The sequence below is a fragment of the Micropterus salmoides genome, unplaced genomic scaffold (genome assembly GCF_014851395.1).
Source record: "Micropterus salmoides isolate LMB-PRFRI ecotype aquatic unplaced genomic scaffold, ASM1485139v1 Ms_hic_scaffold_185, whole genome shotgun sequence".
Classification (NCBI taxonomy): Eukaryota; Metazoa; Chordata; class Actinopteri; order Centrarchiformes; family Centrarchidae; genus Micropterus; species Micropterus salmoides.
Genome location: NW_024040984.1, coordinates 15,765 through 33,088, shown reverse-complemented (window position 1 = coordinate 33,088; position 17,324 = coordinate 15,765). Strand labels below are relative to the sequence as shown.

General features: G+C 40.4%; 2 protein-coding genes across 3 annotated transcripts; both read right to left on the bottom strand.

Moving 5' to 3' along the window:
* Window positions 1–483: 483 nt before the first annotated feature.
* On the bottom strand, window positions 484–6,457 carry LOC119909722 (unique cartilage matrix-associated protein-like). 2 transcript variants are annotated; one of them, XM_038727938.1, is made up of 6 exons: window positions 6,306–6,457; window positions 5,409–5,465; window positions 5,227–5,322; window positions 2,383–2,481; window positions 1,721–1,728; window positions 484–833 (listed from the first exon to the last, which is right to left on the bottom strand). In XM_038727938.1, the coding sequence occupies exons 1-6, from the start codon at window positions 6,361–6,363 to the stop codon at window positions 747–749; spliced, it is 405 nt and encodes a 134-aa protein (XP_038583866.1). In that variant the 5' UTR covers window positions 6,364–6,457; the 3' UTR covers window positions 484–746. The 2 variants fall into 2 exon arrangements, with proteins under 2 accessions (XP_038583866.1, XP_038583865.1); XM_038727937.1 differs by lacking the exon at window positions 1,721–1,728.
* Window positions 6,458–9,205: 2,748 nt separating this feature from the next.
* Window positions 9,206–17,079, bottom strand: LOC119909721 (phytanoyl-CoA dioxygenase, peroxisomal-like). The gene is made up of 9 exons (XM_038727936.1): window positions 16,925–17,079; window positions 15,505–15,560; window positions 14,904–15,014; window positions 14,471–14,639; window positions 14,029–14,110; window positions 11,212–11,393; window positions 10,959–11,108; window positions 10,691–10,825; window positions 9,206–10,214 (listed from the first exon to the last, which is right to left on the bottom strand). The coding sequence occupies exons 1-9, from the start codon at window positions 16,988–16,990 to the stop codon at window positions 10,161–10,163; spliced, it is 1,005 nt and encodes a 334-aa protein (XP_038583864.1). The 5' UTR covers window positions 16,991–17,079; the 3' UTR covers window positions 9,206–10,160.
* Between the last annotated feature and the right edge of the window lie 245 nt (window positions 17,080–17,324).

Here is a 17,324-nt window from a genome sequence, read left to right as displayed (position 1 = left end):
TCGCAGTATAGAGATAAAATAAGGCTTTTGGATTTGAAGCTGTGTGATTAGCAAGTACTGAGTGCCATGCCGCATCATTTTGAGGCTTTCATTTGCCCCCCCCACCTCCTGTCCTTCTCTCCTTTGCCCAGGTTGGGTTTAATATTTCCACCCTGGAATGTTCATTTCAGCCTGATGACTTCTGCAGCTCACTCCATCTTCTCTTTATTCCACACCTCCTTCCTCCCTTTAAATACTCCAAATACCAGACAGTGCTAGCATGACTTAAAACACATCAGTGGTCTGGGAATCAGACTGGGACTCATCTTTATTTGCCATTTCAGCTTAAAGACATAAAGTCACTTTCTTTGCAAAAATAAAGCTACCCCTCTGACAAAACTTGTCAGCTGTTAATATGTTGTATTTCTGCTAATGCCTCAGGCTGACCTAAAGGACATAGCTTGTATGTACATGGGGGAAAAGGGGAGTAAAAACAAGCATGCAGAAGATATAACCTACATTTTATATGGTAAAGTGTAGCTTACAGAAACTACACTTTAAACATATTTTTACATATTGACATGGAGACATATTGCACAATTTATTTTTAAAAAAAAAAAAGAGAAAAGAAAACCTTTATTAAAGTAGGGAAAAATACAGAGAACTTAAGCCCTCAAAGTGTAAGGAATCTCTGCTCTGCTACAGGTTAAAGCTTATGGCAGTATTTGCACTGCTCCAATGAGAGGGGCTGCCCTCCATGCGACAGCTCAGTGGAACCAGTGGTAGCGAGGATAAAGGCCATCGTAGTGAAACTCGCGCAACTGCTCATTCTTCTCCCTCGATCTCATTCTGCTCTGTGGATAAAAAAGTTAAAGTGGCTTTAGATATTTTATGTTAACAAAGGATCATATGAATACTTATGTAATAGGATTAAGAATCATCACCCAGTTCCCGTCAGTGTTGCGGAGCTTTATAGCGTCTTTTAGCAAAATGTTTTGGTTTTCAAGCCCACAACTTTACTGTTTTGGTTCACTCTTACTGCTGCGGCTCAGATAGACTCGCTGTAACTGTTATGCTACCTGCGCAGCACCAAACAGCAGACAGACAAAATTAGCGACAAGCTGGAGAATAAAGCAAGTCCAGTGCCAGATATTTACCTCAGGGATGACCAAAACAGAGCTAAAAGTAAAGTGAATATTGGACGTACATTTGTCAGGAGGCCTGAAACACGATTCCAAATGAAAGCTAATGATGCTTTGTGTCTGCTGGATGTGGCAACTGATTACTAACAAGTTCTCCACTTTTTAAGGTGATACTATGTCAATGGTATTTTATTGCAGGTTAAGTCAAATGTATTTAAAACCAGAGACGACCAATTCTTGTCCTTATTAGGGTAAAAACTACTGCTCTTGTATTTAGCTAGGTGTATGCTTTAGTGTTAGTAAAGCTTCATACATCGTATGCATCTTATCGTATAGACCTTAATTCAGCGAATAGATACACTTTGTTAGTGTTTGTTTTCACTTGTTGCTGGCCCAAATGTGTGACATGATGAAATTTGCTACTTTAGCCTAGATTTCCATTCAACTGCTGTGACTACAAGGCTAGCAATGGGGGGAACCATCTTGGAATAATCTATGTATGCTTTCAATACCGAATAATAGAGGTATTTTTGTTCTTTCTCCTGCACTAACAATCTATAGACAGACTAAAGACTAATATGAAAGATAAGAGTTTTGACATTTTGCTCTTATGTAATATGAAATGACACAGTCTCTGCAAAACCCTATGTGTGTTCCGTGACCTGGTGGAGATCTTTTTGTTTGCCTGTAATAACACCGTGACCCAAACCACCCAAAACACTGTGTATCTTACATATAAAACCCAGTCACATCTTTATGGTTAGCAGTTCTTAGTTTAGAAACCGTCACTGCAACTATATCACAGTGGACAGACAACCGCAGGGAAGATTGTCAGCTTGGGGTCGACCACAAATGGACACTTTGATTTGGTGTGGAGTCTCAGGCACTCTGCTGTGGTCCAGAGGCTCGTGCGTGTCGTGAAGTTCATTCAAGAGCCAAAGTAGAACTCTCTTTTCCCTCAATGTGTTCTCTCTAGTGAGCCCTCACGTGATGACTGCCATTCAAGCAAATGTCAGGTTTTTCGTAAGGACCAATTAAGGTTAGCCCTCACAACATGACACAGACTTGCTAAATTAGCTTGTGTTTACTGATACAAAGACCCTATGCTTCATCTTTCTGTTCCATTCAGTGTCTCAATACACTTATTTATTATTATTATTTTCAGTCCTCTGGAAGGGGTGAAACTGAGGGTTTGATGGAGGGATATTTCTCTATTTTTTCCAGAAGCAGGAATTAATGTTATGCTCCATCCAGGTCTTACCATCACGCTCCTCCTCAACGTAGTTCTCGTACTCGTCCCTTTGCTCCTCATTGTACTCCCTCCTCCGCTCATTCACAGCAAGCCTTACCCTCTGCTCGGCTGGGGGGAGAAGGAAAGGAAAGCTGAAAGGTAAGCCAAAGATTTTACCCGTATACACCAACTCACATGATACATTATAGATGAAACAGGTGTTGCTACTACCAGTAAACAACCCAACTGATTTTCATTTTGTACGGACATGCATAGTCCCAGAGGATGGATCCTAATGACTGGTGATTCCCTGACCTTTCCTCTAGCCTCACTAGATGGTGAAAGTTTTCACTTATCCTGTGAAATCTCTACCAGATATTGGCATTAGATTTTGTACAGACATTCAAAAAAACCTAAGGACTTTAATTAGCCTTTGACTTTTCCACCATGCCTTTTGTGGTTTTGAGTGAAATGTCTCAACAACTGAGACAGGAGGATGAATTGTAAAAACTCTGGTGATCCCCCTGACTTTTCACCAAGCATCATTACCAGGTTAAAATTTCAGTATTTCAATACTTTATGAATGAAACCAAACCAAAACATTGACATTCTAATAACCTTCAGCTGCACTTTATTCATTAATAATTAGCAAATGTTAGCATGCTAACACATAAACATGGTTTATTATTACATTATGCCTGCTTAACATCAGCACATTAGCATTGTCATGGTGAGCATGTTAGCACACTGGCGGTAGCATTCAGCTCAAAGCACAACTGTGCCTCAGTAGGCCTGCAACCTCTCAGAGCGTGGTTGCATGGTGGTACAGTCTTGTTGACTATGTTGATGTTTTTATTTATCTATCATATGTCATATTTTCTTAAGTACCTCATGTTTAGACAATTATTAGATTTATATAAGTGTATACTGGGTCTAGTGAGGTGCTTAAAGCAAATAAATGTGGTCAAGCCATACCAATTACCGTAATGTATTAGAAATTTGTGTAAACACCTACACCTCCCTCCTGCTCCCTCGCTGTACAAAACCAAACATCCCCGACCATGTCGGTACAAGACCACCACTGTATACATTAGACATTACTACCTTGTCTGTGTTGTTATTTTAGCCCCCTCATTTTAATTGAATCACAACAAGCTTGTGAAAAGGGTAAGGATTACATCACAACCTTTCATGTAAACACAGACCTGCATCCATTCCGCAAACTTAATTTCCCTCCGAATAGACCAATGACTTGCGGTTTACTTGCTCTGTAGGAAACATGGCTCTCTAATCCACATTCGCACTAACTTCACATGTAAAACTGCTTGCCTGTTAGCACGTATTTTGATACTACAAATTTTATTTTCTAAAATCATATAAACCACCTTGATCACAGAATAAAAGCTTATAAAGTAAAGGAAAGGCATAAAGGGGAAAATCACAAGAAGTTTGGAAAAGACAACGATGGCTGTAAGAATATTTGCACTGAGCTGTCACATGTGGTTATGCAATCACCCAGCATCTGTTAGAAATAATACATATACCTGATTTGTGTGTTGTCTTTTGAATAATAGAGCAATGCAGCAAGGACATATCTCCTTTCCCTCAGTAAATGTTGGTCTTTTGTATCTTAGACTCAATCAGAATAAGAAGATTATATAACGAAATATAAAATTGGCTGACAAATGACAACATGTCATCCTCAGGATTAGGCAGTGCTGAAGGATTTCAAACACTTGTGCATGCAATTCAGCCTAGGTATGATCAGTTGTGAGAGCACTGCATTCTGCCTAAGTAACATGTGTATTACTTTTCTGACAAAAAGAAAAGCCTTATAAAAAGTCCTCTCAAACACTCACACAGCTGCCCCCTCAGGTTCCCATGAACCGAGCTGGCAAGGTACATAATCAGCCCTTTTCCAAGTGTTTTATTTTTTTCCCCAGGAATGTAGGGCTGTTTGTCCAGGACCAGGGCCCACTTTTCTAAAAAGAGATGATTTAACAAGGACATACTTTTCCGAAAAGATAAAAATCACTCTTGTCAGCAGCCTTTTGGCTAGCTTGCCAAAAAGCGTAAATGAGTAAAGGAATCCTGTGTTTAGCTTTTGAAAAGTTAATTTGGTGATAAGTATGAAAATAAATTCCTGTGTGTTTGTTGGATTGTCCTGAAACACCTCTCATTGTGTGTTCATTTGGTATGAGGTGCGCTGGCACTGTGTGTCGCACAGGATGCTGGCAGTGGGAGAATGAACTTATTGTACCGAGAAACTTAGAGAGGGAGAGCCTGCTCCATACTACCCTGTGACTCCTTCTGCATCCTCCAGCATGTGTGTGTGTGTGTGTGTGTGTGTCAGATTTAAAAGCTGCTACTGTATAGATTAACAACACCTGCTTTACTTTCCATTACTCTCTCTCTCTCTCTCTATTTCTCTCTTGAACTTTCACAGCTTGCAGTCAAAACCTCAAGCCACATCATATTCAGAGTCCAACTACAAACCATTGAACCAACACACCCACCCACACACACACACACACAACAAACACACACACACACACACACATTCATATTCACAAGTGCCTATGGGAGGCCAAACATACCATATTTTAGACTGCCCACAGTGTGGCCACATAAACTACTTAGGCAACACTGAGGCAAATCAACCACATATAACACCAAATATAAATAAATATACTCCCATCACCCCCACCTGCAGACCACAGACCAACCACTTTAATCCTGACCTGCTAGGTTTGTGCCAGAGAGATGATGGACAGCCCTTAAGCAGACAGCTCAAAACTATTTCTTCCTGACGGATAACAGCAGCCAAATACTGTTATCTTAATAGACACGTTAAACAGATATTGAAGAACTTACCTTGGAGCTCAGCGTAATATCGGGGTGAGCGGCGACTGCGGCGCTTGAAGAAGTTGGAGGCGTCCGACTCGGGCATGAACACCTGTGGTGCTGCCCCTAAAAGTCAGAGGGTGAAAGTCACATATACAGGACATGTGGGGCAAGGAAATGTGAAACAGTTAGAAGGACTGAACAGGTATCACCTTTAGTATCGCCTGCTTTTGAATCGTCCCGGACTGCTGCGCTGTCCACACTGGAAACTATGAGGAATGGGAGAAATTATCATTTCCAGTCTTTGCACCAAAGCATGTAAAACTCACTCAGTAAGTGCATACTCAGATTTGTAAATGTATACACTAATCTTTAAATGTGTGAAGGATTTGTCCATGTGTATAAGAATTTTAAAATATGTAGTCAAAAATGTCTCAATATTATGGCCTTTTATTAGTAAGGAGTTAGCTTTAAGAGCTGGAAAAATAGAAAATTCAAACATGCTTATTTCTGTATCCTAATGACAAAGCACACCGTGGAAATCTCCTGTATCTACATAATAGATAGCCAGGGTTTGATGTTTGTGCCAAAAAAACCATTTAAACCTCTACGAGGTGCAGCTTTAGTTTACCATTATAAATCATGTTTCAAATACAAACTACAAACAAAGAATACATGTAAACTGACTACAGAAAAGAGAAGATTAGAATTACAGGACCTCTGTCGTCATTAATATACTGATTGTGTGGGCCAAAATTGTGCCTTTACAAATTATCGATGTGGCAGATTGAAACAGGATCAAAATAGTCATACCATAATTTACCATAATGTGTCATAATTGCTATAAATTATAAAATGTCTTGCCTTGTGAAGCTATTTATCAAATTTCACTTTAATCACTGTGATCTGGCAAGGCTCAAGTGAAATTTGTGTTGCTCAGTGTCATCATTATCCATACCACCCAGTAGTTCAGTGATTGGTCTGGGTCACAGCTGTCCTCTGGACATATATCTCATAGTGAAAACAGAGTTGTGGGATTCACACTGATCCTTAAAATCCAGAAATACCCCCCCCCCCCCCCCCCCCCCCCGAACAGACAAGGTACTTACAGGTGAGGATGAGGAGGGTGGTCAGTGAAGAGAGCACAAAGATTTGAGTCCAGGACATCTTGAGAGAGAAAAGTAAGAACTCTGATGGACGTATCAGCACACCTAACTGCACTGAACTGAGAGAGGCGAGAAAGATGAGGGAGGGAAAGAGAGGAAGGTGGCAGAGGCAGGGAGAGTGGGAGGAGAAAGAGTAAGAGACAGGCTCAGGGAGGGGAGGGAAGCTACTGGAATTTCAGTTCCTCAAGGGAGAACAAGAAGATGAAAACAGAGGAGTGATGGGGTAAGGTGAATTAAAAGAAGAGGGCAGCAGAAGACTTTCTTTAAATACTTAAACCTTCATTAATTGGTTAATTGGCCACTGACTTTCATTTAGAGCTGTGTTTTAGGTCACCTTATGACTGGAAGGTCAATATTTATTCTCCTTTTAGCTCTGTTTTGGTCTACACCACCTCTTGAGTAAATGATCAGACTCTTTAGCTGCAAACCCTCCACTATGTTCACAGGCTGGTCACTAATTTTGGGGTGGCAGTGACGCAGTGGATAAGACACATGCCACATCTATCAACTTGCTCCAGAGGCGTGCGACCTCTGACATATATAGCAATTGTACGTCGCTTTGGATAAAAGTGTCAGCTAAAATGAAAAATTAGTCATTTTTTTCTGTCTGCTGTTGAGTGCTGGGCAGGTATTGTACTGTGTGGACCAGAGCTTTTTTGCTGAAAACAGCTGCTTGTTATGGCTATAAACAGTTGATCATATTATTTCTCTGTCTTAACAGTATTTTTATGCAGAATCTAGAATTGAGAAGCAATCTGCAACAGGTAAGTCTTGTCAGTCTCGTCAAGATGTTTCTAATTCTGAGAGAGAAAAATGAGCTCAGGATGGATTATAACCTGAGGTAACTGAGGCTGCTCTGCTGCTTTGGTAACATCTGTAAGACATTAAGCAATCATACCAGCAGACAGGGCCACAAAGTCCCTTTTTTCAAAGAGAGAGGACAAGGACATCAAATAATATCAAATCAAATAATAGTTTTATGTAATGGCTCTGTTGCAGTTGTGGATGAAGTTCATGCAGTCTTCCATGTTAGCTGTCTGTAGAGGGATGCCGTGATTTGTGTATTTTCTTTGTATCACGGGTTAAATTTGAGTTTGCTGGCCAAAGTCCACTAAGCTTGAACTGTATTGAGCGAGATAAAGAGGTCAGTTTGCAGTTTGAAGATTGCTTGACAAAGTCTGACGCTGAAATCAACCCTGAATCTCCTCAAACGAAAATATTTTTTACACTGCATGGATAATGTGTACGTACTACAAAACTATCCCACTTTATAACACTATTTAATAACAGAATTTAAAGACCTGCTCTTTCTAGATGAATGACGTATATTTCCCTTACAGCCGGTGTGTGCAAGTGGCAATATCTCGATGCTGTCCTGGACTCTTTCAGTATCATTCCAAGTAGGCATGGTCACGGTCTATTGCACTAACCTGTGGTCAATGCTACATTGTGCTGCGAGCTATCGAACTGACTGTGAGGAGTGTGGGATTAGTCCTTTATAAAAAATTGTAGTGAAATCTGTATGTTTTTCAGTTTCTTCCAAAGGAAACTGGGCACAGACGACAACAGATCTGGAGTACGGGAAACATTTAGCAGTACAAATTAGCCTGCAGTTAGACCTGAGTGTGAGAAACTATTTGCTGTGTGTGCAGCTGTACATCTATGTGACTGCGTGTGCGCGTGCAGGTGTATATATTTAAATGTATGTATGTATGTGTGTAGTGTGAGGCCACCACCTTCTGTAACAAAGACTCCAACATTTCTGCCGTCCTGCACGTGAATGAATTTCCTGCATTTCTTAATGAAACTAAGAGCTGAGAGCTTCCCTCTGGGTTTGAACAAAGACGCTGTTTAAACACACCCACATACACACACAGTCTTAGCTGTGCTGGATCAGGTGTGGGGGCGGAGGGTCCCACTGTAGGGAGCCAGGAAATAACTGGGCCTCCATCTGAAAACAGCCAAACCCTCTGAGACCAACATGTGACTGTTGCTGTTAGTGTTATTCAACTTTCTCCGATGCACCTACAACAGTGTGTATGGTTTGAACATGTGTGAAAGGCAAATTCAGCTGACAAATACTGAGAAACTAATGAAGCTTTATGGTTTTTTGTTTAGGTTGGGCTGCCCTATTCTAGGCCAACTAAAGCCACATGGCTCTCAAGCAGCTTGTTTACTTGACAGTCACCTGTTTTGATTATTGGAACCTGGCATCGTTCCTGAAGAGAGAGACTGAAAGCAAATCTGACTCTTGCAGATAGGAGTGCAGACAAGACCAGTCTTATCTGATGTGCCAAGCATGATGATCCTCCTACCCATAATCCCTTGTGTTTTGGGGGGTTTTCTCTCTGGTTGCACAATTTACAATCTCACTCCACGTGAACCACAACACAGTTTTCTAGTTAAAGATTTACGTTTTCAGGTGTGTCGGTGCTAACATTGGCCACCAGAGTTCACAGTATCCTTATCCTTTGGACAAAGTGAACGTTTTTTTATTTTTTTTTAAGATAAATCAATCAATCAATAAATCAGAAAACTCTATAAATCATGGTATAAACACAAGAAGAAAACAAATGTTAATGTACAATAGTGTTAATATAGTAGATGTATGTTAATAGAACTGAAGATCTTACTTGATTTAACATATTACTTATGTCATGAATTGGATTAAAGTATGTAATGTAGTGTTAGCATTTTAAGATTAATTATGTTGTAGACTTTATTTATAATGACATAACTGACTGTTATGAAATTACACTACACTAAATGACATTACAGGTCAAAAGGGGGCAGGTGTGTGTTTCTGTGTCTGAAGCTTTAGAGGAAATCAAAACTAAGTCTCATTGTTTTAGCAGTCATTTTTTATTATTAATGTTAACAAAATATTACATTTATCCTAGCAAGATTGTCATCATCCACTCACTCATCATCAAACCGTTATATTAAAATTAACATGTTGACACATTTATAAGACATTATAAAGTCAAGGCCTCTAGTGTTAATTAACAAGAGCTATACCTCTCAACCCTGATCATTTACATATTTCTGCATAAAGCTGGGTTAGGCAACGTTGCAGAAAGCAAGAGACAGTTAGATTTTGAAAGTATCCAACTGAAATGAAATGAAATCACACCCTCTCCCAAAACACATGTTAAAATAAATGCTATTGAAATAAATCACCTACTCTAGTTTAAAATGTAGCTTTCATTATTCTCTCGCCCTCGCTCTCACACATAATAATTCTTACTTTTCCTAATCAGCATACAAATTCATCTTTAAGCTTCTGTGCAGTTACCACAGGCGCAATATCCTTTCCATTTTCATTAAACAGCTTGATAGACATTTCAAGATGCATTCACATGATTCCACTGTTTTTAAGTGCAATTTCAACTGCATTTTGTGCCGTAAAATGCTGTATAGCAAGTAGCAGGAGGGGTACTGAATGTCAAGTACTTTACCTCTCGTACCGACAGTGTAATGATTTGTTTATGGTAGGTAACTGACATTTTCTACTGAAACAGTATTTACTATCTTTATATTCTCTATATATTAAATTTCCAAAATGTTACAATGAGCATAAACTATCAAGCCTCAATCACCAACACCTAAGTAATCTAAGAATTACATGCTTCCATTATGAAAGCAGATTAAGGATTGCATGACAAGACACTGTGCCTGTGTGTTGCCTCTTACCCATCACCATATCAATATGTTCTAGTTTCAGCTCAGTGGTTGGTCACCCTGCAATAATACGGTGGGGTTTTTTTTCTTTCTTTCTGTAACACGTCTGTGGCTTCTTTACAGTGAAATCCTCTCTCCTTGAACCAGGCGGCCTCGGAAAGCCCAGGTATCCTGTGTGGGAAACAAGGGTCAGTTCAACAAAAGCTAAACTTCTGGAAGTAAGAGGATGATTTTTTTTTCCTTTAACATGTCATCTATACAACTGCATCCTGTCCCAGAGCTCAGTCATCAGTCAGTTTAATCATATATGGACATTTTTGAGCAAGATGATATACACCAAGCAGGAAATGGCAGCTTTCTTTCCCACTCACATCCCATAGCTCGTCACCACTGACCTTGCTACTAAGTATGTAGTAGTAGTAGTAAGTATTTCAACTATTTGCATTTGCTCTTAGCCAAATTATATTTAACTGGATTCTAAAGATGCATCACTCTGACAAGCTTGGTGAGCTCAATCTCATTATCTGTATGATAATGACAAGTAACCACATAGACATGCTCTTATGTTGCATGTCAGTGTTGTTACTTGTCATTCAAACCAAACCGTATCAAACACTTTTCAAGCCTTCTGAAAGTCAGTGTCTGACCTGGAAGGTAATTTCGTTGCCTTTAGTGTACTTCCTGAGTGCGAGCTCCTCCACCTCTGTTGCTATGTTTTCCTGCGTGGTTCCCCTCACATCGATGTAATAACAGTCAGCGCTGGCATAGTGGCAGGAGATGGCCTGGAAACACACATTTACACACATTCACACACACAGTCATCTTTAAATCGATGATTTGCTTATTGTAACTCGGAAAATAAGGGCATAAAAAAGTATGGGGCTAGTTTTTTTTAAGAAATGGGTAGCGTAGTACCTTGCGGAAGCCCTGTGTCTGGTTCATGCCAGAGCCGTGGATCAGCAGTGGATGGAAGAAGACGGTGTCGCCCTTCTCCATCTCCAGGTGCACCCTGGGGTGCTGCGGATCATAGTCACGCACTCCATGGTACATCTTGTTTACACCACCCTGAGGACCCACAAGACAGTGTATGTGTGTGTACACGTCCTTGCATGTGTAATCATGCTTCCTGTAGAATTTGGCGTGTGTGTGTGTGTGTGTGTTTTTATACCTCCCACTCGGGGTAGTCGTGCTCCTGCAGCGTGCCAGTGTGTGTCCCCGGCAGGACGACCAGACAGCCGTTTTGCCTGGTAATTTTCTCCATTGCCGTCCAAGAGCAGACGATCCTGTCTGCTGGGCGGAACGGGAAATAATGCAGATCCTGATGCATCGGGTGACGGGACGTCTTCTTACCTGGAACAGACACATTAGAAACATCTCAAAAACACCTGAATCTGTTTTTGAAAACACTAAAGAAACAATCCTGTTTGTTTTTTAATGGTGGGAAATGTCTTTGTTCTGACCATGATTCATGTAAATCAGACTAATCTCAATATCAAGAGGGTTTTTTATGCCATGTTGCAGAAGAATTGTGGCTAATTAATTTCCTCTCAATATTTACTACTTAAAAGGTACCCTGTCACGTTTTCATGTAAACACTCAAAGTTGTGTTTACATTCAGTGTTTCTCTTAGGATTTTGGTTTTGTGTTCATGTTTTTCCTGTTTTAAGTCTGTTGTCATGGTTTGGGGTTTTGTGTTTCTTCTGTGCGGCCTAGTTTATTCTTATGTTTAGTCTTTACCAGTTCTGTCTCTTTCCTATTCTTATCTTAGTTCTAAGTTTATGTCTTAGTGCGTAGTCCTGGTTCTGTGTCTTAGTTCTTAGATCTGGTTTCTAGCTCATTGTTTCCCATTTAGATGTTACATGTGTTCTGTTTGATTCTTCCTGGTCCCTTGTCATTTGTTCTGGTTTATGTCTGCTTGTTAGTTATGAAAAAATGGAACATATTTGTTATATGTCAAGAACTTTATTCAGAAATATTCAGCTACTTTGGGGCTGAGTCGTTTTTTTTCTTCATAAATGTTATCCTTAGCCTTGGAAAGATTTGTTCACATGGATTATTTGTTGCTGGTATACAGTATTTTTCACATCATATGTGGGTGCGGCTTACACAGTGCTCCTGCCAATAAATCAAAGGACTGTGTGTCCTTGGAACAAAAGCTTCTGCCAAATGTTTGTAACCTCTACAGTTGCATCAACAGTTGCACTGTGAATGATATGTGTTCCCACTCCAGAGATCGGGATCTCTTACGTGGATTCTAAGTAGAGGCAACTGGCTTTAACTGGAGGATGTCAGGTGTTTTTCCTACGACTGCTCCTCTCTTGTCCACCGTTGTTTGCAAACCAATAAATCACAATCAGCAGTCAAATAGTCACACAAGTCTTGCTGATGTCCGCCTGAGATTGTACGTCGGCATTGAATGTATTGCTCAGAAACAGCAGTGTATAGCGGTGTGTTTACTACAAACAGCTGATGGAGTTACGCTAAATACTGGTTCTGAAGTTGTTGTTTTAAGTTTTCATCAAGTTAAAATCACGACACAGACATGAGTCTGGGCATCTGGTCTGCAGCTCTTGGTGGCTGGAAATGTTTTAATAACCTTCCAAACTGTTGCGATTTTATTTTTGTGTTGCTTTCTCTGTGCTGGAGTTATTTTAAGAACTTGATGGCTTTATGCAGTTTGTTATTACATGAGTAACAAACTTTATTGTGTCTCTCCATTATACTCTCACACAAAAAAGCTGTAGTTTTTCATTATATTCCAGTCAAATCTAATGTTCATTTATAAATTTTGCTCATGGATAGTCGTTACTAAATAATGATGCCTGTGCATCGTTTTGTAGATACAGCCTACGTCAGCTGGTTAATTTGCCTATACTATGCAGGTTTTTAGACCACGGTGGAAACGCACACAACAGTGGGCTGAAGGAATTTTTTGGTTCCTTGACAAGAGACCAAAAGTACCGGGGACTTTATTGGCCTATCAATTAAGGTACTAATATCTAGCCGAACTATCACTAAAATCACACTGTCAATCCCTCTATATGTCGGAGGCCTATCTCTTGAAATCTTTCTTCTCTCACGAAAACCCTTGAAGTTGGGATGTGTTTGCTTGACATTTAAGGCTTCTGGGAGTACGAGGCAGATGTGTGGTTTGTTCTAAACACTGTGAATCAAGTGTAAAAGCGGCATGTGCCACCTGTCCAACCAGGGGTGAAACGCGCCTCGGCTCGCCTTGTGACTGACATTCTGAACGACGCTTTGGAGCAGTGTTTCGAAATATCTGTGCTTTGGGATTTTGACACAGCGTCCAAACATCAGTATCGAGCATCCCATCCCTACTGTATCCTCCTCAAAAGTATCTACATTTGGGTTCACACCTCAGTTTGCCTGCCGTTGCGCTCACCCTTCCTATGACAGTTTCTCACCAAAATGCGTTGTTTATCCTTAAGACCTACACGTGTGTTGAGTTCATTTCCTATCTCATAACACATTTATACAGAGCAGAGTTCTTCAACATTTTAAATCCATATTTGCTAGTTTACAGTGTTCTTCTTTACTGTCTTTGACGGCTGTTCCATTACTATGTTTTTTGCCCGTTACCAACAAATGTGGAAGTAAACTTGAAAGAAATAATGATTTGACATTTATCATGATAGTTATTGAAATCGCATAATATGACATTTTTTTGCGTGATAACATTTTTGGCCATATTGCCCAGCTGTAGTATTAAGTTGTTACAAACAAAACATTGACCCACTCATTAAAACATAGTGAAACTAGTGGACTGCACAGGGTACCTTTTTAACTTTGAACTGAGGATGGTTGATATTTGGATAAAACTGGATTACATTTAAATTATGAAGGGGGAAAAGGACCTCTTTAGCAGTTCCCACATTTAGGTCAAAGGATCTCTGAAGGGGGTTCCAGTAGTTCTCCAGACAAACGAAAACCAGTTTATTGTAAATATTAGTGAATTGCAGCATACCTGCGTCAGGGGGTTTGTTGATCAGCATTGTGTGCATGGCCATAATGTTGGGTCCAGTGAAACACTCGACATACTTCACAATCTGACATAGAAAAGCACATGGTTTTGTCCAACAGTGTGCTGATGATTTCAAACTTAAGTTTGTTTTTCAAAAGAACTAAAAGATGCTGTTTATGAAAAACTGCACATCCTGATAAAAGCTATGTAAGGCGTTCAGTCTTCTCCTGTCCCTGGATCACAGCTGCAGCTTTTGATACTACTAATAAGGGGGGCAAATTCTGCAGTGGCTTTAAAAACCTGTATATCAACTACCACATCACTTTACAATGATATCCAGGTAAAGATGTAGTAGTCAAGTATTAATTGAAAGATGTTTTGAAAAAGGTTTTAAACCAACAGATTAAAACATGGACCTGTTGTGATCTGCTTGTATGTGTTGTACCTGCGGTAAGGTGCAGTACCGGAACAGTTCAGGATTTTCCTGGAAGTCCTGGAGTTTGGAGACCGCTTTCTCATCCGGAACGAACTCTGACTTAGCGATCGCCAAATCCTTCATCACCATCAGACCGGGAACCGTCACTTCCTGTCGACAGATCCGTTCAAACTCTTTCCTGAGGAACGCACACACAGAAGAACACACAGATCACATTCAGCACCTCACAACACATCTACAGGTAATTTGGTGCAAATATACAATAAGATAACAATATCCTTAAAGACACTTAATGTTTACTGAGTTTGCGGTTCTCAGTAATTGGTTTAACACAGTAAATTGTAGTTCAGTTACTACAGTTACTAACAGCGATGTTTTTATGCTTATACGCTGGGAGAAAAGCTTTATTTTCTTTGCAGTTGTCAGAGTTTCTGATAGTCACCTGAACCTGTCGATGTCCTCTTCAGACACCAGATTCTTGATGAGGATGAAGCCATTTTCCTCATAGGAGAGTCGCTGTTCTGGGGTCAGCAGGTCAGTATCAAAAGTGTATCTACCAAAAAAATTTTTTTTTAAAAATACACAACAATATCACCATTTTTTATTTACTTTAATGTTTAGTTTGAAGTAAAGGGTACTGTAGAGGGAAATGAATGACAAATGATATGATATGTTGCATTCAAATCATACTGGATGTACAGTAAATTCCCGTTGCTGGCTAAGAAAAAAAGTCACTACCTCCTAGTGGTGCTAACAAGTAGGACATGTGAGACTTTTTTTTGCAACATTAATCTTTTTACTTAGCCTAACAAAAAGCTGCTTTCTGACCTGAAACATGAGCCCCCCTAATCTAGCTTAACAACTGGGCTTGTTTGGTTGTTGTCTTCTCAATAAATGAAACATAATGCACCCCCAGATCAGGGTTCGAGTCAAAAGGTGAATTGTGGATAGAAAATAACTTAGCCAGACACAACTGTTGAGGCTGTCATATGCTGTGGTGGAGTTACAATGTCCTCTAAAACTAAAGGTGTCCCTAACATTACCTCAGTCTCTGTGGGTGACTGTAGGTGAGGCTTTGAGCAGAGGTTGATGTAGCTCTCTGAAGAAAATCAGTCAAGAAAACGAGACCATAACAACCCGAAAGACCGTTAAGATTGAGAAAAGTAGTAGAAATAAAAAAGCAGTAATTTATAACGTAATTTGATAACATGCATATGCTAATAGGCTGTCACTTTCAAATGACCTGAAAACAGACGTCTTTCTTCCCGAAACTAAGTGTCGTAGTATAGCCAGCAGTATATCATGAATGTGTAAGGTGATTCTGGGGGCACTACATTGTGTAAGTGGTAAGTTATTGAATATTTATGCAGCATGTGTTTTCGGCATTGCAATTTGTAGACGGTCCCTGCGCTCTCGTCTCACAGCCGGCTGCACGTAGAGACCAATGTTATTTGTGCCGCTCGTAGGACGACTCATTTCGGTGAAGATGTACTTGCAGCTTGTTGTCTACTTAACTACGATAGTAAAAGGCGTTGTTTGTTTTTTAAAAACGTTTTGCTTACGACTTATTGATCCCGGAAGTTCGAATCTGTGAATATATTTCCAACTTTACCGAACTAGGCTAAATGTCACCACAAAGTACGTAGGCCTGCTTGCTCTGGCCTTTGCTTTGCGTGAAGAGAAGGCTGAAACATGAGAGCACAGACTGTCCGTACGTGGGTTCATGAGATTTTGCGGGTGAGGCAACACCTCGGCGAGTAGGCACATCGTTTCGTTCAAGATCGGATGTGCTCGGTGCGGTGTTTGTCCCGTCCCCCCTGCACTGTGATTGGACGGCTGGGTAAAAAGTGACAGTGACGAGCGCAGCGTTTTTCCCAAAGTTGAACATTTTTCAACTCTCGGCGACCGGAAAAAAACGCTCAGCGCCTCGTCAAGCTCCTGGCGTTTTTACCAGCTTGGAAAAACGCGGCGCTCCCATTGGAATGAATTGAAAAAAGACGTTGGCGTCAGAAAACGCTTTGACACGGGCCCCGTTACATAAACAATGGCGGCTGGCTGAATTCAAAATAACAGTGTTAGCTTATAATGTTACTGTGCTTAAGAGTGCAAGAACCAAATAAGCATTTTAAATAATAATAGCTTTAAATTATTCCTACTCATTTCCCCGGAGGCCTGTGGGACACCGGCATTGCCCATCAGCGCTGTCTGCCGCTAGTTGTGCCGATGTCGGCTAGAGGATCAGCCTGTTCCGCTGTTCGTGGACCCTCGATGATTTTTTTTTAAATTTATTTAACCTTTATTTAACCATGAAGTCCCTTAATCGCTTTTCCGAGGGACACCTCGCCAAGACGGCACACCAATTACAATTTAAATAGAAATACAGCATAGAAAAACAAACAAACAAGCATCAAACATAAAGGATGATTCAGTATAGGCTATAATCAAAGCAAAATAAAAGGATACGATCGCAGCGGGTGATCGATCAAGATGACTGACCAGCAGCCGGAGTCTTTCAGCAGCCCGCGACATTTTCCAGTCAGCTTGTTGTATTCTGGTGTGATCCCAGTGTGAACACGGAAACCTGTGCAGTAAGTCTGACTGTGGCAAAGTGCAGCAATGACAGCACACCCGCGGTCTCACCCACCCCGGGCTCTGCCAATAGTGTAGGCTGTACATCCTTGCCATTCTGAGGAAAAAGCTAAATTATATTTCTTCTATAGGTAGATATTTTTTTTGTCCCCCATTAGAGGAAATTTGTTTTCACATATCTGTACATGAACAGTTAAGGAACAGTGATCCAACATAAAAGTACATTCACATAACATGCCTCAACTTGAGTGTTATTGCTACAGTTTATTAAGGG

Coding starts and splice junctions, on each gene's coding strand:
- LOC119909722 (XM_038727938.1), bottom strand. CDS start 6,363: ATGTCCTGGACTCAAATCTTTGTGCTCTCTTCACTGACCACCCTCCTC. Junction 5,466..6,305: donor CACCCTCCTCATCCTCACCT/GTAAGTACCTTG, acceptor CATTCCTCATAG/TTTCCAGTGTGGACAGCGCA. Junction 5,323..5,408: donor AAAAGCAGGCGATACTAAAG/GTGATACCTGTT, acceptor TCTGACTTTTAG/GGGCAGCACCACAGGTGTTC.
- LOC119909721 (XM_038727936.1), bottom strand. CDS start 16,990: ATGTCGCGGGCTGCTGAAAGACTCCGGCTGCTGGTCAGTCATCTTGAT. Junction 11,394..14,028: donor CAACAAACCCCCTGACGCAG/GTATGCTGCAAT, acceptor TGTCTGTTCCAG/GTAAGAAGACGTCCCGTCAC. Junction 10,215..10,690: donor GCAACGAAATTACCTTCCAG/GTCAGACACTGA, acceptor TTTCCCACACAG/GATACCTGGGCTTTCCGAGG.